The sequence below is a fragment of the Crocodylus siamensis genome, chromosome 12 (assembly GCF_052110815.1).
Source record: "Crocodylus siamensis isolate JL-2025a chromosome 12, ASM5211081v1, whole genome shotgun sequence".
Lineage (NCBI taxonomy): Eukaryota > Metazoa > Chordata > Crocodylia > Crocodylidae > Crocodylus > Crocodylus siamensis.
The window spans coordinates 35534400-35556162 of record NC_143406.1 but is presented as its reverse complement, the minus strand read 5'-3'; the positions used below and the strand labels follow the sequence as shown (position 1 = coordinate 35556162).

At 43.4% G+C, this 21763-nt stretch overlaps 1 protein-coding gene across 2 annotated transcripts in view; it reads right to left on the bottom strand.

Moving 5' to 3' along the window:
- Positions 1 to 203: 203 nt before the first annotated feature.
- Positions 204 to 21763, bottom strand: part of XYLT1 (xylosyltransferase 1) — a 333774-nt gene continuing 312214 nt past the window's right edge. For both annotated transcript variants that reach the window (XM_090023581.1, XM_090023582.1), the window contains exon 12: positions 204 to 8967. In XM_090023581.1, the coding sequence (XP_089879707.1) occupies positions 8645 to 8967 (323 nt within the window). In that variant the 3' untranslated portion in view covers positions 204 to 8644. The remainder of the gene's footprint in view (positions 8968 to 21763) is intronic.

Below are 21763 nucleotides of genomic sequence, written 5' to 3'. Positions count from 1 at the left end.
TTATCCATAGTTGGTGAGGCTTGGAAACTGAGCACAAAACCTGCTATTTGTCAGCAAGAGAATTATCTTTAGCAGCGAGATTAGAACTTGGGGTCCCGCTTCCTACTCTTTTGCTAAATGCCACCAGCTCATATCTTCCTTTTTGAAAAAGTCATCAATTAGATTAAGATGAAAAGTAAGAATCAGTCACACAGCCATTACTAAAGACAGACTTTTTTTTTTAATTTTAAAATTCTGCATCTGAAAACACAGTAGGACAGAAAGCATGTATATACAACCGCAGCGTTTTTGGTATAATACAGTATTGAATACATCCATTTCTTGTTCTGCAAAAAAATTTGCGTTTTCAGACAAAAACCCAAACTCCCATAGACAAGGAATACAGCTAAGGCACATTGTTTTTCTGCTAAATGAAAGACAAAAAGGGTGCAAAAATGGGTAGTGCAATAATTGCTGAAAATCACATTCTACTACAAGAAAAGCATTCTGACTTTTGAACTGTGATTACCAGTCAATTTAAGACATTTTAATACCTCATAAAATACTCCTTTAAATAAATAGCAAAATATCTACATCTTTCAGTGTGTGCCATTTGAATTCCCAATTTTTTAAAACTTTACTGTATATACATGTTTTTATTCCTTAATCAATAGCTTACAAAATATTTCTGTACAGTTTTATGCATATTATGATCTATAACAAAATAGTTATTTCTTAAAACTATATTACCGCCAGTCTCTGAAAATGAGGGAACAGGAATAACTTATTATGGAGTGGGTTAACTAATACAAAAATCCAATCAACTCAACACAAACATAAAAACAAGGTTAGAGAGATAATTTCATTAACTCAAATTAAAATATTTTTGTGTCACAAACCATTTTTTCTATGTAAACCCTTTTCAATTGTCTTTGGGTTGTATCAGCCTCAGGACAGAGAAACAAGATAGAACATAGGTTCCTCAAAAGCACTGCCAGCCTGCCGGGAATATTGGCTCTGTTGAATTGCTATAGTTCCCATTGCCAAAGATGCAAGAAGAGCAAAGAAAAATGTGCATAGCACAGATCAGAAGTCCACTGAAGACAGTTTTTATGCACTTCAGTGGGCTTTGGATCAAGCTCTAAGGGGCAGGTTTTTAAAGGCATTTAAGCTCCTAATAATCTGGTGCTTAAATACCTTTTAAAATCTGGCCTGAATCTCAAAAGTTCTTATTTAACTTCTAGTGAAGTACAGAAAGATTCCAGAGCAGATTCTCATCTCTGCTACAGCAATGTAAATCTGGGAGGAACTCTTCTGAAGTCCCACTGGAATAAGAGGAGTGACTCCAGATTGGCATAACCAAGGCCAGAATCTATCCTTGCAGACAAACAGAAAATCATTACACAGGGAAGTCGTACCTGTAAGTAATTAAGTCAACTGTCTTCACCAGAAGTAAGTTGCAGAAGAGAACTCGCATTATTTGCTCAGGTTAGAAGAGAGCTCAAGCCTTCCTTCTCCCCAAAGGCAAGGTCATCTTTTCCCCTTAAAGACTGCATTTGTAAGCAATTTCAATTATATTTGTGAAGCATAAGCTGACAGCTACACAGCTCAGAGTTGTAACAGAAATTTCAAGGTGCCTTTTATTCCACTTACAGCAAACAGAGAGAGAGACGCACGCACACGTAGCATCTAACTTTCTAATGCTGTTTAAGGCCACATTGAAAGAAAGGATGAAAGTAAGGCTTTTTTATGGGGTAACACACTGGAAAAATCTGAAACAATACCTTTTTTGATCGCTAGGCCTGTGTCTTCTTCTTAAAACAAACATGAAAAATAGAGTAAAACGCAGTCGCCATCTTCCTCCAGAACATTCCCAGCAAACTGAAGGTGCTCCTTGAACACGAGAGATTACTATCTTCTCATTCAAGAGTATTAATTACAACAGATCCAAAGACAAGTCAGTCATTACAATATACAACTGCAGCGCGATGAACCGCGCCTAAAAATGTTACTCTGTTATCAGAGGCACCTGTACAGTATCTTGCTGTTTATTTGGCAAGGTAACAAGTAATACTTATGAGTTTTAACAAAACAGAGAGAATTTGCATAGACTGTACATTCAGCTCAAGGAGATTTCTGGTACCTTTGTCGTTGTTGTTGTTGGCAGGTAAACGTGTTTGCAGATAAAGTGAGGTAGCAGCTGTGGTAGCACCCATGGGCAAAAGAAGGTAACTGAGGCAGAAGCAAACAGCAAAGAGTGATCCATACACTACTATTAGCATAAAAGAGCAAAAGAAAGGGGGCACCCTGCAGAATTAGAGAATCATAATTCATCACTAGAAAAAACCCACCATAGGTAACTGAAAACAGCCTAACTGCTACCCTGGCCCTTGGGTCAGATAACATGCCATATCACTGCTTTTTGCCTTCACTACAATGGGCCTGATGACCCTCTCATTTGCTCCAGTTCTGAAACAGGAGTCTGCTGACATCAAGGGAGCTGAACCAGCGGAAAGCGATGTGAGAGGAAACTCAGACCTATTGTGCTGAATGTCTGCAACGGGGTGTAAGTGTGCAATTAACCATTCAAGACTCCCTAATCACATAGCCTTTGTACTCTGCACCTTCCAAAAGACTGTTATGCAACCTAATTATTATTTACTCTGAATATGGTACAGCAAAGAGATGTTTGGGACTGCTCTACTATACAAAGTAAAAAGGGCCGTGTTTTAACGAAACCTGCAAGTGTGACCTAAAGGGGAGAAGACCCTTTGCAGAGTTTCTCCTACATTGTTCTCTCCACCCATTGTTTTCTCCATCCACTGTGATGGCCCACAGGCCTTCCTTCCAGTGTGGAAATAACACATTGCCCCCTCACCCCATCACTGCAATGTAGCTCCTTTGTGGCTAGAAGCAGGCACGAGACCCACTCTCCCCCACTGTGGAGGGATCATTGTGTAGCATGGCTGAGATAGAAGTATTCTGTCCAATGTTGGCTTTCCAGTGCCAAATAAGAACAAGGAGCCACTGCAAACCATTTTCGGATAGGTTGCCTTTTTTGTTGATAAACTAATCTATTACTGAACATGCTGAACACCCACATATTTGAGCCTGGGAGAAGGTAGTCCAATTGCCAGCACCTTCAGAAGGTCCTTTTTTATATCCTTTAGCACTGAGTAGACCTTCAAAAGCAACCCTTCTCACTTACAGTCAAGTTTTTCAAAGAGCGTTATGGACTCTGGTCTTATGAGGTGGGCACATCACTTCCTTTCTCAACAGAAAACAGGGGCATTAGGCCACCGCTTAGTTTGATCAATTATTTGCAGTTTGGGCATTCTGGGAAAGACAGAATTTACTCACACTGTTGCTTCTAAGCAGAGGGAATTAGGGAGCATTAGGGAAGTCAGGGAGCCAAGCTGGCAGTTCTCTATTTCCCCTCTAAATGACAGAGCGTGATTTAGCTTTGGTGCCTCTGAAATCAACAGGAAGTTAGTCAATACTTTCCAATCAGAATAAAAAGTTGGGAGGTCAAAACTGAGATTTGATGTCCTCAGGCTCCTGAGCTTGGGTGTGTGAGAACATGAAGCTACCACCCCCTTTGCTCCAATAAAGAAATACACTTTTGTCTCAAGCTTAGGCTAAGGACTCAGTCTTTCTTTTATCCTTTACTACCGCTTTACACCAGCTTGGGATTTTCTCAGTTCTTTGTCTGACTCAGTGTCCTGCTTCCTATAATAATAAATAAGAGGGATTTTGACTTTTTTGGTACCAACCACAAGCATTATGAGAGATGGATGGAAGTTGAATACTCATGAGCTTATCCTTTTGAAGGTGCTGCAAGTTCACCATTAACATGCCATTAAGGAGTCGCATTTGCCAGACATTCTGCATTAAAGCCTGTATTTAGGAAAGTCAATCTGGAACATACTAATTGGCACTCCTGTATTTTTAGGCTTAGCAATAGCGATACAGATGTATAGTTCTTGTTGAAGTACTTGCCACTATGAAAGAACTGTTAATATACTCCATTCCCTTTGCCCTTCACAGCACAACTATGAAGACACAATTTTAATTCTAAAAAACTTCAAATATCAGAAACCTAAAATATAAATATCTTTACTCCATGTCCAGTCAGACTACATAGAGAAAGATTTTGTTCACATCTACAAAATAAGCTGTCATTTCAGCTAATTTCTATTAGCTCCAGGGCTTAATATTACCATATAAACAGGTTTGCATATCACTGACTTTGGATTTAATTCCTTTTAAAAAAATGTATGCAGACACCCTATGTTCTGCCACATTTCTTTTCTGCCCGAATAAGGCCAGTTGATCTTAGAAGTTTCACATGGCTATCTAGCAGCATGGGCATGGAGTTTAAATGAGTACAGCATTACACATAGAGGGCAAATATGTGCAAATGGAAATATACTCTTTTCCCACAGAAGGCATTTGGTCACAGCTGGCTTTCAAATGGAGTCTTGGTCATAAAATCCCACTAGCCAGCATGCTCTGAAAATAATACTGGCATGCTCAAATGGAAACATATATGACTTGTTTATTTCATGTAGGAAATGGTCCCCTGGATCCAAACTTGATGCCCATCTCCAAGGATGCTGAAAACAAAGAAGTTCATTCTCTGATACTTTTAAACATATGCTGCTTTTTACTTATGCTGGGTTTCATACTGAAATCCTTACTCAGAATCATACAAGTTTTTCCTGAGAAAGGACTGCAGGATTTGACCTATTCATGTTACCATCTAGTATTTTAATAGCAGCACTGGTGGTACTAGCTGGCTGTGGTATTTATATTTATAGGCTCTTTTTGCCATTTAGAAAATAAAATAGTATAAAATATTTCTTTTGCGATGTTTACAACATAGCATAGAATCTATATAGATAAAGCATAGAAATGTATATAGCTATATCAGCAATAGTTTGACTTTTTTGAACTCCAAAACAGGAACTAAAACTAAGTCATTTGAACCTTACATTTTAAGTGATAAAAATGGTGGCTACCATTCTAACTGTAAGAGAGAGACTGGACTGTTGCCAACTTTGGCCTGACAAATTTAATAGTGAACTTCCCAACAAAACGCTTAAAAACGTTCTTTCCTAATATTTAAAAAGGTATCAAATTTATAAACCAGGTTATTTGTGTGTGTGCATGTACATGTACACCCACCCCACACACACACACACCCCTCCCCACACATGACAGACTGGATTTAATGAATTCAATAGCAGATTTAACTGGAATGATCCAAAGACTAGGAAAATGAATGAAATCTTTTTAGTTATAGCCTAACACATGAGCAAATGTGATATTTTTTCATTCAATCTACAGGGCTTTAACCACACTAGCCCTATCTGGTCAGTGTAGCTAAGCCCCAAGAGCTCACAGAGAGGACTGGATGCCTCCAGCAAGTCTGACCTTCATGATGGCATGTTTGATAAAAATGAGTATTAGAAAAAATACTGAATGAGAAATAACCTTGTCTTTCTATGATATAAACCTGCTGGCAACACTGGTTTAAAAACAAACTCACCACTAGAGCCAGCTGAAAAGCAGGGACATTGCTTCGACAGAAACTTTCCAACCAGCTATAATGGCTACAAGCTTTCCTAAAACTACAGCTTCATGACTGTCAAAATCAGGAAGGAAGAAAGAGAGATGAGAGGCATGGGGGGGAAGGCCTTTTCTTAATAAAGGCAGCTTTAGTTAGTAAGATAACATAATCTTCAAGCTGCAAAAGCAGCACCTACTAATTAGTCATTGACTAAAACATAAATAATAAATACCTAAAACGTTCCTTCCATGCAGCCATCCTCGTGCCAGATAAACATGTAAATGTTCCACCTTAAAGCCAGCACAGCTGACACTGCAATTTCAAGTCCAAAGCAAACTGCAGTAGCTTTAAACCAATACTACTATGAGAAATATCACAAGCTACTGGGAAGTCTGTTTTATGGTCATTTTGCCATCCTTACTTAAAAGGGAGTTCAACCTTTTTTGTGACATGTGGTTATGAAAAGATTTGAGGGTCTATTCCCGCCCCCCGATGTGGAAGCTTAACTCTCATTAGCAGTAATGAAAGTTATATGTGCACACAGAAGGGTAAACAGACACCTTCCTTTATTATATTAATAGGGCAATTTATAATTAAAAGGCTCCTTGAAGTTTCTCAGTATGGTGCACTCCAAAGACTACAAAAAAGTGCATGTTTTATGTAAAGTTTGTCAGAGTGAATTTGCATATAAAGTATTTTTTAAAGTCCTTAGAAATTAAATGGGTATCTCCCACCACCACTGTTGAAAACTCAGGTTCAAACGATGTATCACATCCATGTTTTAAAACACCTGGAGCCTGCTGGAAAGTAGATAATGGAACACAAACAAGGCTAATGCTTATCAGTAATATAAAAGGAAAACTGAGGCACAGCATTGCTCTCCACATTCAATTCAGGGCTTCAGCAGGACTCTCCATGTCTCATTCACCACAACCTTCCAGCTGAACTCTGCAATCTTAGAACTATCCTTCACGAACCCTGGCAGGTCTGGAACCAAGGGAGGCAGTTAGTGTTAGACTTGTTAGGCATTACTTAATTTAGATCAGAATCAGCTCGCCACCTAGTTAGGCTCCAATCCTTCTTCCACTGAAATCAATGGAAAAGTTTCCAAACCTAAATTATTAAAGAAAGGCCAGATTCTGCCTTGTTTACAGATTGAATAGCTCCACTGAACACAGCAAGGCCTATTAATAGGAAAAAAAAATGGTGCCACTCAGTGTGAGTAGGGGTATTACAGTTTGAACCCTAATTTCTCACAGACTACCCTCTTGCATAAACCACCTGATATTCAAGGAATTTGCACATGCAAATACTTTGAATGTAGGCTTTTTAAAATGCAAACTTCTGAAGTGGCAGAAACCCACGCTTGGGTATGGGAATATTTGTTATAAATAATGCAAGTGGCGCCCAGATATTGTGAAGTCTGATCACATTAGGAATAAAAGGTGAAAGATGTGTGTGTGGGGAAAAAAACCATCACGTTTTACCAGAAGCAGCAGCCCATTAGCTTGACTTGGCCCTGCAGCGTCTGTATAGATCGGGTACTTTAGTGGGGCTTTTTGGCACTTTTAGCTCAAGCTGATTCAATCAGCTATTAGATAAAAGCACCAAAAAAGACCCACTAAAGCAACCAATCTACACAGACGTTGGGAAAGCGGGGTGCAACTAATGCACTGCCTCTACCGGGCATGCGCTGGCTTGGCGCAGGAGTGTGTCAAGTTTAAAGTAAAGCACCGTTTTTCTTTTTCCGTGTCTGCAAGCAGCCATGATGTTCGCTTTGTTCTGGCTTGAGAATTTTTGCCCCACTGTGAGGAGAGAAGGAGCCCGATTCACCACTGCTAGACTGGGTCTCAGGATGATGTCACTCATGCTGGCAAAAAAGTGGAATACAGAGTAGTGAATCAAGGCTATTTTTTACAATGATAAAAACTCTCGTCGGGGTGTACCTCTAGTTTTCTACATTTTGGAAGGCAGAGCAGTTTTTGGAGGAAATAAATATATGCTGTATACATATATTATATATATTATGTATTATACATATATCTATAATTATCTTGTAATATGTGTGTGTATGTATATATTTTTATACATAAACTTATACACATACACACACGTATGCATATCTGTGTGTGTGTGTGTGTGTGTGTGTGTGTGTACATACACACATACACACAGTTCTTAGTGTGCAGAGTTTTTGATGCTAGCCAAATAATTAACATCTATTAAAAAGTCAAAATATACATATTTATTTTGCTCTAGGAACGTTTTTCTGCAGTGCCTCCTTTTGGCCTCCCCTGATCCCAGAGGTGCTATGTTACCATTTCATAACTAGGGACCTACCTAACTCGCGGTGAGAGAAAGCAACTTTTGCGGCTTGGCCTGAAGAGCCAATTGCGCAGTTGTTTTGTGGTGGCCTCGCCCCTTGGCGCTGATTGGTGGAGAGGCCCCAGGGGGAGGAGGAGCAAAGAGAGAGCTGCCATCTTGACTGCTGACTGCCCTTCATGCGGCCCCGCTCCTTGACACTGATTGCCAGAGACACAAAGAGGCATCTGCCATCGTGGTTGCTGCCCTTTGTGCCACCCCGCCAGCTGGTGCCTAACCCTCCCGGGCAGGCTGCGAGGGCAGACTGCAGTGCCACTGAGGGCCGCTGGCTCCCACTGGGGAGATAGCATTCTCTTTTCATTAAGGGTTTTTTTTTTTTTTCAGTTGACTTCCTGGGAAATCACAGCCAATGACATTTTTCACAGCAACTGTGGAGATTATAGTTTTTTGTGCTTTCCATGAAAATTGCAAAACCGCGATTTAAGTAGGTTCCTATTCATAATCAGTAGAGGAGTTGGAGCCCTTTTGGGTACAAATTGAACGAAGTAAGGCTGTGACTCTGGACAGATACAGGGGAGAGGCTACAGCATTACTGAAGCTTAGTCTGACAGGTCTGAAGGAGAAAGGATGCCAAAGACTGTGCCAGATGTTTAAGAATTATATTGGGATAACAAATAGACAAAACGTTTCAGCGAGGTTTTACAACCTGTAGTCAGAGGTGTAGGTAAGCCAGGTTAAATTCCCTTTTAAAATCCGTGCCAAAGAAAGGTGCTACCTCAGACGCCCATCAGGTTTCATGGGGCCAAGCTCAGACTTGGGGTCTGGGCTAAGCGAGCTCCAGGCTGTCTGACTGCAAGCCTGCATAACAGGACAGGAAGTTGGGCCTGTGCTACAAATATCCACTGCTGACCACATGCTGCTGGCCAAGGTGTCAACCCAGTTCTCCAGCTTGGTGCCTAAGAGTGCTGCGTTCTTTTTGGCCTGGTCCACTTGACCTGCACTGATAGGGATATTTAAAACTGGATTCAAGCCTTGGAAACTCTGTTCCATATACGCATTCTTAGGAGGTCCACTGTGCAACTTCATGGTTTCCTCTGAAAATGCAAAAATAAAAGCCCAAATCAATACACAATAAATATTACTTTCAAGGTTACAGTTCCCCAAAATGCAAAGCTTCCTGTTCCCATAAGGCTGCAAACCTATGTAACCTGCTACACATGAACATCACATGCTCCAGGATTTCCCAGCCCTCAAAATAAGAGCCTTACTATTATTTGTATTGCCACGGCACCTTGAATCCCTAGCCACGGAGCAAAGCCTCATTGCTTTAGGCATGGTACAAACAAAGAACAACAAAATGATCTCTGCCCTACAGAGTTTACAATCTAAATACTGGCCCTGATACCAGGACTCCCTGGGGAACGAACTAAAATGGAGTCCAGACTTGAAATCTCAAAGATTCTTTATTTTTTCCATCATTCCTAACTGGGTTATAAATTTGGCAAATTTGATTTTCTTGTTCCATCAGCAAATATGGATGTGGTTGTCTGAGTTAACAGTGAAGACATGTGGAACAAGGAAATGAATAGGAGGCACAGAAAACAGCTATCATCCTTGTACTGGGGCTTAATTGAAAAGAGAAAGGGAACAATTTGAACAGGGAAAACAATGGAATAATATTTGGTACAAAAATGCTGCCATATGTTCCCAGACTTTCATGTGTTACCTTTTATTTCTTTTGGGGAACATGCTGAGATTTGGGCCTCTTTTTTTCTTTGAACAGATTCACCCCTCCCTATGGCCCTGGATAAGCCACATATGTATATTGGCTCAGTTGTGGTTCAAACACTGGGTGGTATCGTTCCAAAAGACTGGGAGGATCACATCACTAGGTTGGACAGTGCAGACTGAGTTGATGTAATGCGTGACCCCAATGTGGTTTCTGGAAGCACTTCAGGTCAGCCCATTTTTATTGGAAACATATTTTTTAACTGTAATCACAGTTCAAGTTCTGGTGTGAGTAATGCATTGAAAACATTTTCTAATGACACTTTTCTGTGCATTGTGGTTCTTTTCTTACAGGAATTCTTCCACCTTGCCAAAACATGGCACATTGCCCAAAACTTTAATATTCCAGGAAATATCACTGGTCATATTGATTTGAAGGTACTGAGGCCAAATACAATGGGTCATATTCTTATAGTCTGTTATCATTAAACAGCACTAGTTACTGCACAAATTACAGCAGAGAATTCAGCGAGAAAGTTTGGAGACTGAGGTGCTACTCCTTGGATAAGAGTCCAGCCCTATAAAAACATTCACAGTGCACCTTTTTGCTAAAATGCAAATCCTATGGATGAGGATTCTCAGTTTATACACATATCTCTTTCTCCTCAGTTCACTTCTTGTACCATCAGCACTCAGCTCGGTACAGAGGACATGCATAACTTGCCAAGATACACAAAGTCTAGAACATAAAATGGGCTTATTCAAGTCCCTCCAGGATGGGAAAGCCACACTGTGTTCAGATATCATTTACAGGCCAGGAATTACATATTTGTGTCTACAATTCCTGCCACATGTTCATGGGGTTTGCAGTACAGACTGACACAGAGCCCTGTCTTCCATGCAAAAGCCAGTTTTTCAGGTGCTGGTAATAAATCTATATATTTACTTTAGGGAAAAAAAGGACATTTACTTAGAACTTTCCTTTGCATTTTTCAAGTCCTTTATATAACCATGTCAAATGCTGCACAAGTCTAACGCTCTGATTAAATTAAACCTAAGGAGATCTCCCCTCTCCCCCCCAAACCCCCATTAGGACACACTACTCAAAGATCCTCATTCATTTGAAAATGTGGTTTTATCTACACTTCTGGATAATTCCAAAATCTTTTAGACAAAATGGGCTTGGGCCAGGGATGTGTGTCAGATGTGCTGCCAGAGGACTGTACTTCAAGAATAAAACAAGTACACATGATTAAATTTCCTGTTTTGGAAGCAATTAAATAAGCAAGATTGTTTGTAAACATATTAATTAAAAGGAAATATTCTAAGTAAGAAACAAAACAAACAGAGTTGGCATTTCTAGCAGGATCATCTGATTGAAACAGGCAATTTCAAGAATTCATATAATTAGAGGCTGCTGTGTATACTGCTTACTAGAGAGAATGAGAGTCATTCTCAAGAATGATGATGGGGTGGAACAGAGCCTACCTCCTTATCACCTCGAGCAATGATTCATGCCAGACCTCCCAGCCTAAAGAGTAACGAATCTGAAGGAATAAGGGGTGCAGCGAAACCCTGAGAAACAGTGAATGTGATTCAGTAGGTTGCATCTTTCCTCTTGAATCTGTCTGCTGGCTCTACACTGACATGAAACTGAACTCTTGACATTAAGCTTCTTTACTGCTTTTTGCTGGAATAAGGGTGTTAATTTTCAGGGCCCCTGACAAATTCAAACTTGAGCAACTACATTCAGACTTCGTAACTACTCCCAGGAGTTGTACATGATACTCAGCACCAGCACCAAATGGTTGTGTTGTGTTGTGCTGCTCTGGTGAGTGATTGCTGTGTTCAGCCTCAGACTCGGTTGCATTTCAAAGGTAGGCAGTAAAATGCTAACATATTTAATTTGTAAGCGATTATGCAGTACTTTAAGAATCCCTTGTGTGAAAGGTATTACACAAATATTATTGGTGGTAGGATGGTTACATATGAGGAAAACTTCACCCCATGGAATACCTTGCTTAAAAATAAAGAGAAGTAATATTTTCAGTTTGATGAATGCCAGGTTGTAGTACAAAGTGAAAATTAACTGTGTAATTAATACTCCTGCAAATTAGCTCTTGTACTTTTCATCCACTGATCCCAGACTCAAATGAAGAAACTGAAGTACAGAGAGGCAAAGGTCTAGATCTTGAAAGGGACTTAGGTGCCTCCTTCCTCTAGCTCACGGGCGGGCAATTATTTCGGGCAGAGGGCCACTTGATGAGTTTTGGCGAGCTGTTGAGGGCTGCATGGGTAGCGCCGCCCCTTCAGTTGCTCCACCCCCTGGTTGCCTTCTTGGGACCGGACGTCCTGCCCCCTGACCCCTGACCTTTGCTACTGGAAGCCCCATCCCCTGACCTTTGCCACTGGAAGTCCCTCCCCTTGTGCAACTGACCAGGTAGCAAGGGGTTGTGACCCCTCTAACATCCTGCCCCAGCAGTGGGGTTTCAGGGGCATCAGACCTCTCCCAGAACTTTCCCCCTACCTGTGCCAGCTGGTCCCAAAAGGAGGAGGCTCTGCCAACGCTTCTGCTGGCCAGTGCCAACCTAGTCAGGCTCGCCCCATCCCCAGCAGCACCGGGGAAGCCGGCTTCAGCCGCGTGCTGCTCCAGATGGGACAGATCTGGCCAGGAAAAGCGGCATGCAGCTGATGCCGGCTCCTCACGTGGTGCTGGGGACAGGAGAAGCCTGGCCGGGTCTGCACTGGCCAGCAGAAGTGGCAGTGGAGCCGTGTGCCGCTCAGGATGGGACAAGGCCAGCCGGAGCAGCAGGGGCTCAGCTGCACTTTCCCCCTGCCTGCACCAGTCAGTCCGGAGCCACGCATGGCTCCACCGCTGTTTCTGCTGGCCTGTGCTGACCTGCCTGGGCTCTTCCTGTCCCCAGCAGCACGTGGGAAGCCAGCTTCAGCTGCATGCTGCTCCGAACAGGACAGGCCCAGCAGGGTCTGCACTGGTCAGCAGAAGCAGCAGTGGAGCCATGTGCTGCTTGGGACTGACTGGTGTAGGCAGGGGGAAAGTGCAGCTGAGCCCTGCTGCTCTGGCCAGGCTTGTCCCGTCCCGTCCCGAGCAGCATGAGAGGAGCTGACTTCAGCTGCATGCCTCGCAACCAGAACCCAAGGAAACAGCCTGAGGTACTGCGGCTGTTTCCGCCGGAGGCTTTTAGAGAGGCAGCCACCATTATGCAGGCCAGAGGGAAGTGCTTGGTGGGCCGGATGTGACCCATGGGCTGTATTTTGCCCACTCCTGCTCTAGTTTCAGGAATACAGGTTTTAGCTGTGTTGCTCTACAAGCAAAACATGTGCAGAACTCTTGGGAGAGGTGATATCATTTATTAGATCATAACCCTGAGGAAGGTGCCTGGCTTTTCTATACAGGACATGGGGAAAGACAGCACCCTCAGAATAAGATCCACAGAAACAGCATGCTAAGCCTAGGTGCCTGTCTAAGCTTTTCTTGAACACCTCCAAGGTAGGGGAAAGCACCACCTCCCTTGGAAGCCCATTCCATATTTTGGCAACCCTCACTGTAAAGAATTTCTTTCTGATATCCAATCTAAATCTACTCTCCTTTAATTTATGGCCATTATTCATAGTAACCCTGAGGGGTAACCTGGTAAACAGAGTATCCCCTATTCTCTGCTGAACCCCCATGATGAGTTTGTAGACATCCACAAGATCATCTCTCAGCCTTCTCCTGTGGAGGCTGAAGAGATTCAGGTCCCTCAGTCTGTCTTCAGAGGATCTTACCCGCAGGCCCTCAACCATATGAGTGGCCCTTCTTTGAACCCTCACAAGGTTATCCACATCCCTCTTGAAGTGCAGCGCCCAAAACTGGACACAGTACTCCAACTGTGGCCTGACCAATGCTGCATAGAGGGTAATTATCACCTCCCTAGACCTGCTCAGGATGCACCTACCAATGCAAGAAAGAGTGCTGTTAGCCTTACTTATTACATTCATATTATATATGCATGTACATGTTTATGCATGTGTGTGCACGTAATCAGCCCTTAGTTTCCTATAAAATTAGTATTTAAAGCATTCTGGTCTTTCACTCCTCTCTTGGGGAAAAAAGCAAAGGAGTATAAGCTAGCTATACTTCTGTTAGAACAGTATACTATTCTCCCATACAATCCAGAATTAAGTGTCCTGCAGTCACTGAAGCAAATTCTTTGCTGGCCAATATACTCATGAAACCCAGAGCCAGCCTTAGTGGTGGGTGACTGCCAAGGACACCATGGTCAGGGGGACACCACGCACCACACAGCTGTTCAAGCAGCCCGTATTAGCAGCCCTCCCTTCTTTCCACCCTGCCCTAGGCAGGAGGAGTGGTGCTCAGTGCAGCCTACCCCACATCTCCAGCCGTTGCTTCAAAGAAGCCAGGCTGGTCAGCATGTGTGACAGCAGCAGTGCCTGCCCACCCACCTGCCTGGCGCACCAAGCTGCTTTGCCTCCCAGCCAGATGGCACCCCATGCCCCTGCCCACCTGCCTCTGTTTGCAGCAGCACCGCTGACTTGGGGAGTTAGTGGGGAAGGAGAGGGGCAAAATACAAGTTCATTCAGGGCACCATTTTCCCAAGGCCAGCTCTGAGAAACCCCTTTGATTTCAGTGAAGGATGTGAGCTGTACAACAGTGCAAATTGTGGCCCATCCATTTTCAGTGACCCTCCCTTGAAGAAAGAAACAGGGTTTTTTGCCTAATCATTTTGTTCATTCTCTTTGCTACATGCACAACTGACTTCATTCCACTTACTGTAACTTCTGTCTAACGGCTAAAGTCCTACAGTCTGCTGCAAAGACTAAGGCTCCAATACCCACTTACTTTTTTGGTTTTTCATTTTGTAGAAAAAAGCAAGTAATGCGAGACAGATGGTTGGATTTAGGAATGGCAAATCCAGTTACCTTGGTGCATATTAACACTCTGTGTCTGTAATTTTTAAGGGACATGGAGTGTGGAGCTTTATTTCTTTGCTTGAATTCCACTGAAACCCTTAGGCAAGAAGGTAATTTTTATTGACCTTTGGTTTGTTTGTTTCTCTTGTAGCAAACAAGACAGTTCTGCATTTGCTCATTGCAAAGCTAATCGACTCCCTGTCAAATGGATCTGAACTAAATTTCTAAGCAAATCCTTGTCTTTAGGGTTTTTCTCAGGATGGTGAATCCAGTAATTTTGTTTTTCTGAAGCAGAGTCTTTACCCACTGCTATTATTATGTTTAGTCAAGAGCATGTCATGTTGCCTCGTTAATTTAAGGGATTTGCAGCATTTGTGGAATGCCAACCATTAGAATCTTATTGTTGGAGTTGGAATTGAATAACTAACTGCAAATAAATACTGGTAGAACAAAACTTTCCCACTACACCTTCAATGAAGATGATTGATAAATATGGTGTATTCTATAGTAACACTGACTGAAGTAGGGCACTGGGTTACATGTACATCCATGTAAGGCTGTTAGATCCTTTTCGCCTTTACAAAAAAGAATTGAGGTTGTTAGAAGCAAGATTGTGACCTACAAGAAGCTACGTGTCAAGTTTCTGCTTCTTACACAGGGGCAACAACCCGGGCTAGGGAACGACATTACACAGAAACTGGCTGAAGTGATTAGAAACTGGTTTAAACCTGTAACAAAATAGATGTTCAGTGCACATAAACCAGTTTGAAAGTGGCTGAAACCTGGTTGAATGTAGTATCAGACTTAATTGATTTCATATGAAGACCGGAACCAGATGAAGTTTAACACTTCCAAAATGTAAGGTGCTCTATCTGGGGGCAAATAACCCTCAACATACATACAGGCTTGGAGGTGACAGCCTGACCTGCAGCATGGCTGAAAGGGACCTAGGGGTAATGACTGGCCACCACATGAGCATGAGTCATCGGTGCGACGCGGCGGTCAGCAGGACAAACAGTATGCTGGCATGCATCAACCAATGCATCTCACGTAATATTAAGGAAGTGATACTCCCACTGTACTCAGCACTGGTGAGACCGCTGTTGGAGTACTGCGTCCAGTTCTGGATGCTGCACTTCAGTAAGGATGTGAAAAAGCTTGAGAGGTTCCAGAGAAGAGCCACCCATATGATTAGGGACTTGCAAGGCAAGCCATGCGAGGAAAGGCTGAGGGACCTGGGCCTCTTAAGCCTAAAGAAAAGAAGGTTGAGAGGGGACTCGATAGCAGCTTACTGCTATGTCAGAGGAGTGCATTGGGAGCTCGGTGAATAACTGCTCACTAGGGCACCCCGGGGAAGATGAGGACCAATAAACTCCTGGAAGGCTGCTTCAGGCTTAATACCAGGAAAAACTTCTTCAGAGTCCAGGTGACCAGACTGTGGAATAAATTCCCACCACAGGTAGTGCAGTCATATATTCTGGAGATTCTCAAGAGGAGACTGGACAGCCACCTCACTGGGGTCATTTGACCCCAGTTGTCTTCCTGCCTGGAGTGGGGGGGCTTGTCCCAATGATCTGCAAGGTCCCTTCTAGCCCCTAACAATCCCTGTTCAAGCTCTGATTCCCCAGCTAATGCTGAGAGGTGTCTGTGTAAGGCAGACAGGACAAAGGGACAAAAACAGACAAGACAGTGTCTGCTATGAGCTTTTGGGAGCTAATCGACGGGTATCTGGCAATGTTCTTCCATTCCTTCCTTGGAAAAAGCTGTTTAAGAAGAGCTTGAACTAATGAGAGGCTTTTGTTTTCTGATGGTCTGATAAACACTCTGTTATCAACTCCCTGCTGGGCTGGTCAACAGCAGTGAGGGCAGGGGGGACACCTCCCTAATCAGAGCATCCTGCTGGGGCTTGGACATGCCCCACTCTGCTCAGCATTGTAGCAGGGAAGGGAGGGCTGCTCTAGCTCCCCCTGACTTCTAGTCTGAGCCACTGCAGGCATGTGTCTGCATTTCCTCAGTCCAGAGAGGATGTCTGTTCAGTTACAAACCAATTCAGCCTAGCCAGGTTTGACTAACCTGCAAAGATAGAATCATCTCATGCTCAGGGTTTTTGAATGTCTGTCCCTAGCCCAGGAGACTCAGATTTAGGGAAGATGTCTTCCCCCATCCTAGCTAAGAGCTGTAGGAAGGGTCTCTTTTACTAAGTGTTCTGTATTTGCTTGAACACCTTATCTTCTATTTGTTACTAGAACTGCCCTGAGGAAAAAGAGATGGAAAAATGGAGTGCATGAGCTTTTTTGGACTGCCCCAGTCATGAATCAGCTTATTGGCTCACAGAAATCCATTTACCTTTAATGAAATAAGTACTGTATAAATATTAAACACATTAATACTGATTATCATCACTCCAGTGGGAGAACACTGAAAACTCTGTCATAAGTATAAACTCAAACTGAGAAGTGAAGCTCCTTTGTCTGCACCCCAGCCACTGCTGTATGTACTCTTGTTCTCTAAGGCAGTGGTGTTCTACCTTTTGGCCCTGTGAGCTGGATGAATGGTGTGGGGCCAGTCCAGCTCCTGGGCTGGACAGGATCCCAGGAACTAGGATTAGGTCCTGTGCTGTACCACCAGGATCAGACCTTGAACTACCTCTGCCTGTTCCCGCACTGTATCCCCAGCCCCTGCACACCTGGATTGGGCCCCATGTTTACTGATCAGTCCTGTGCTGCCTCTAGCTGGCCCATGTCTTAGGATCACACCCTTTACTGCCTTCATTAGGACCTGTACTTCCCTGTGGGGCTCCCCATAGGTCCAGATATTTGGCAGTGGGGGACCAGCAACAGCAGCAATTGCTGCTACTGCTCTCCCACCACCAAATTTTTGGACTCAAATTTTCAAGGAGTCTATTTGGTCTGCATCTTGCCTTGGGTGTGGAGTGAGTTTGACTCCCCAACCCTAGAAAGATACATGCTAAACTCCCAGGTGCTAAGAAACTTAAATGTTTACATGCAGTAAGATTAGGTATGAGCGAGCATTTGTAGCCAGACTGTTGCTGGGGTAATGGCGGTTCACAAGAATGAAACTATGCTGCACTCTTGCACTGGAAGTCCAAACCCTGGTTTCAGGAGTGTTCATGGAATGATCTGCAGGCCTATGGCAACCATCTACTTCTGGTTTTTTTTCCCTTTGAGAAATGTCCCCTATTAATCTGCACAACTAATTTAGAAAAGGCCCTATATTCTAAGAGAGAATAAATTACACATGTTCTGCAGAGCTATGGGAGAGGGATTGCTTGGTATGTTCTACCTGCTGTCCAGCAAGGGAATTATTATAGCAGAGTGCAGAACTGATTAATGAATAAGCATCGATTGACTAGAGGGAGAATGAATGGCCATTAAGATAATCACATAATGATGGACCTGAGTCTGCTTATGGTCTGGGGGCTCCAATACATGAATCCCAGGCATGAGGTATTCATAATACATTTAGATTCTTCTAATGTTTCTGTTCCACAGTTAGGGAAAATGGGGAAGGCTAGAGAAGTAGGGGGGAATAAAACTCTGAAAGTAGGAGGGTAGTAAAGCATGGGGACAGGCTACTCAGAAAGACTGTGGAATCTCCATCCTTGGAAGTTTTTAAGACCCAGTTTGACAAATCCTTGGCTGGGATGATATAGTTGGGGATGGTCCTGCTTTGAGCAGGGGTTTAGACTAGAAGAACTCCTGAACATCCCTTCAACCCTAATTTTATATGATTCCATGAATAGTGATTTTGCATGAGCACTGGGGTTAGGAAGAGGCAGGGAAGGGGATTAGAAGGTAAGGAGGCAGGGAAATACATGGAGAGGACTGGGACCATAGGAAGTTGATGGAGATAATAGGATGGTTTGTGGGGGAGCAGAGAAAGGGTGAAGCCAGAAAGGGTGAAGCCAGAGGGAAAGTGAGTATTAAAAGGAATAGAAGAAGAGATATTCTCTGTGAGGGAATTTGAGGGCCCATCAGCCCCACATTCTTCCTCCCAAATGTGCCAAGGTATGAGGAAGAAGAGGAGAAGAGTGTGGTCTTTTCCACACCTTCATGTACATGGCAGGATCTGGGAGACTTGGGCGAGGGACAGAAGTTACACATAAACTGGTTTAAGCGATCAGAAACTGGTTTCAACCTATAATAGAACAGAAGTTCAGTGCACATAAACCAGTTTCAAAATGACTGAAATCAGTTTAAGATAAACCTGGCTGAATGTAGTATTGGACTTAATGGACCGAGCTCAAACCAGTTTATGCAACTTGTGTCCCAGGCCCCTTCCTGCTTTAACTTAAACAAGAGTCCACAAGCATCCCAGCATGCTCTGCAGCCCTGGGCGGGGCTATGCTCTCTGCTCCAGTTGTGCAGGGCTGGCCCCAACCCTCTGCTCCCTAGCTGAGCAGGGGCAGGGGCGTGACTACATGCCAGCCCTCCTAAAGTGAGGGGGGCAGGGAAGAGGTTTATTCCTCCCTCCCTCCCCTGTCCCACCAGCATGGACCCCTGCCAGACATTTCTCTGCTTGATGCTCCAGCAGTGGTGGTGTGGCCAACCCTAGCAGCAGCCTTAAGTAAACTGGTCAGGGATGGGCTTTAATTCCCCCTCCCTGTCCCGCTGGTATGGACCCAAGCTGGGGTCTGCTTGGCAATCCCCACTTGCCACTCCAGTGACAGGGACAGGGGCGCAGCCAGATGCCAACCAGCATAGCCTCCTGAGGCAGATGGGACGGGGGGGAGGTTATTTTAGTTCAAACCTCTTCCCAGCACAAGGCTGCACTATGGGAAGTGCTGGGACGAGGCTTGCAATCCCCAGGAAACCAAGGGAGGAGCTGCTGCCCCCATCACAGTTCCTGCCCCTTTCCCGTTCCAGTGGCAGGGGCAGAGGCACAGCCAGAAGGCAGCTGGCATGGCCCCCTTAGGCAAGGGGGCAGGGAGGGGGATTATTTCCCCCCTCTCTCTGGTATCTGGTGGAAGGGGCAGGGAGGAAACTTATTCCACTGCTTACCCTGTGCAGGGAGTGATCAGAGGTGATGGCAGCGGTTGAGGCTGGCAGCCCCCGGTTCCCTGGGGCAGATGTGGTGGAGGGGAAATAAACCCCCTCTACCTTAAGGGTCATGCTGGCCAGCATCTGGATGTGCCCCTGCTCCCACCTCTGCAACGGCAGGTGGGGAGCGCCATGTAGACCCTGGCTTGGGTCTGCGCCAGAGGAACAGGGAGTGGGGAATTAAACCCCCTCCCTGGCCAGTTCACTTGAGGCTACTGCTGGGACTGGACTGCAGCCAATGGAGTGCTCTAGCACTCCGCCCCCGCCCCCCCCCCCCCAAGCTTCTGGCCTGAGTTACTGTAGGCATGTACCTCCATGTCCTGAATGTCTATTCACCTGCAAAACTGTTCAATCTAGGCAGTTTAGACTAACCTACAAAGATTGAATCAATTCAGGCTCTAGCTTTTTGAATATCTTTCCCTAGCCTTGGGGGTTACTGACTCGGGTGAAGACATGAAAGGAAAATTAATGCCTGTTTTATTTGTGCATACAGTTGAAGAGGGAGTGGTATGTTTTCCAGATACCAGATCTTTGTGTCCTCTGTGTCTTCTTATAGTCTTTAATGGTCCTCTAAAATCTTTTCCTTCCTGCTTTCCTCTCTCTACACATTTTGTTCCTTCCCCTTCTCTACACAGGAATTTAATTTCTGCAGTATTCTGGTGGCTCTGGGTCCCCCGAGTGACCTTCCTTCAGAAATATTTGAGCGGTGATGAGAGTGGCACAGAGCTCAGACCAAGGGGATAAGACCAAGAAGAAAAAGTAAGGTTGGGAACTCTATTAAATGGGCCTAGGGAGTCTTTATCTGCAGTGGAAATGGACTGACCATCTCCATGTGTTTATTAACTTGATTGAAAAAACTTTTGGTTTTACTCTTATGGTTCTACTTTTCATAATGGGCAATGAGCCTATTGTTTCTACATTTGGTCAGACAAGCCCATCTGGATATAATATAACAACAAAGCTCTTTATCCTGTTGTGTGTTTTAGGTTTGCATGAACAGCCTTTTAGCCATAAAAAGGCATGGTGAATGTATGCACTAGCCACATCTCCTGGTAATATAAAATGTTAAGGGAAACATCCTTGTGGGCAGCTTTGCCAGTATTACTTATTCCACATGGCTTGACCATTCTGAATCACGATATAGGAATGACTATATCCAACGGAAAAGTGAATGTTCTTATTACTTCCATGGGGATGGTAAATGAAAAGCTGTTCTGCCTTTTCAGGAAAAATTCCCTAAATCTTGAGTGAAATGATAAAAGCATGACCTGGTTAGTTGTTTTTTTCTGATTTAATCCTTGCTTGCCTGTTTGCCAGTCAGGTTATCCAGGCATCTGTGCTTTACCATCGCTATAGCTGAAGCATAAATGTGTATGCAGCTAATGTGTATGTGCAGTCCCATAGTTACAGATGCAAATTATGCAGGTAAATGAATACCCACACTTGCATGCAAATTGTATGGGCGGTATTTTTATGCAAGTTCTTATATCTGTAATACATACAGTTTAATGATTAAAGCATTAAACCAAACATGCAAAGTGCTGCAATACATTCTGGAAGCATCTTTCAGTTTACTAATTCATTGTCTAAGATGGTATATGCAACAATCTCTGATATTTAGAAAAATAGAAATTCTCTAATAAAAATACTTTGCTCCCGTCTGTCAACAACTCCTGAATAAAATTTGGTGTATATTTTATTTCAATTTGAATACACTACTAATAGCACTATTTCTTGATTTTAGATGTTTTTTGTTAGCCTGTGTATTGTTTTCAGTTTTTACATCATGGGTTCACAATGCCCTTATTTGGCACAGAAAAATATGTTTAAATAATGAAGTGGTGACAAGAACTGGGAAATCAAAGCTATATGATATTTCTGTATAGAGTACAATATTGTGGCTGGATCAAAAAGCTTTGAAAAAAAATAAAGAGTCTAAATGTGCACGGTAAATGTCAGTATAACTTTAACTACAATGGTGTGTCACTATCTGCCCCTGGAATAAATTTTTCTTTTATTTTCATGTCATCGGACATCTGGAGATTACACGTCACTGTAGCAGTAGCAAATCATTACTGTTTTTTTTTCTCCTCCAAATAATATTGTTCCCAAGCTCTATATTCCATGCTTGTAGTAACCTACAATTACCACAGCCAATTTGGCTGAACAA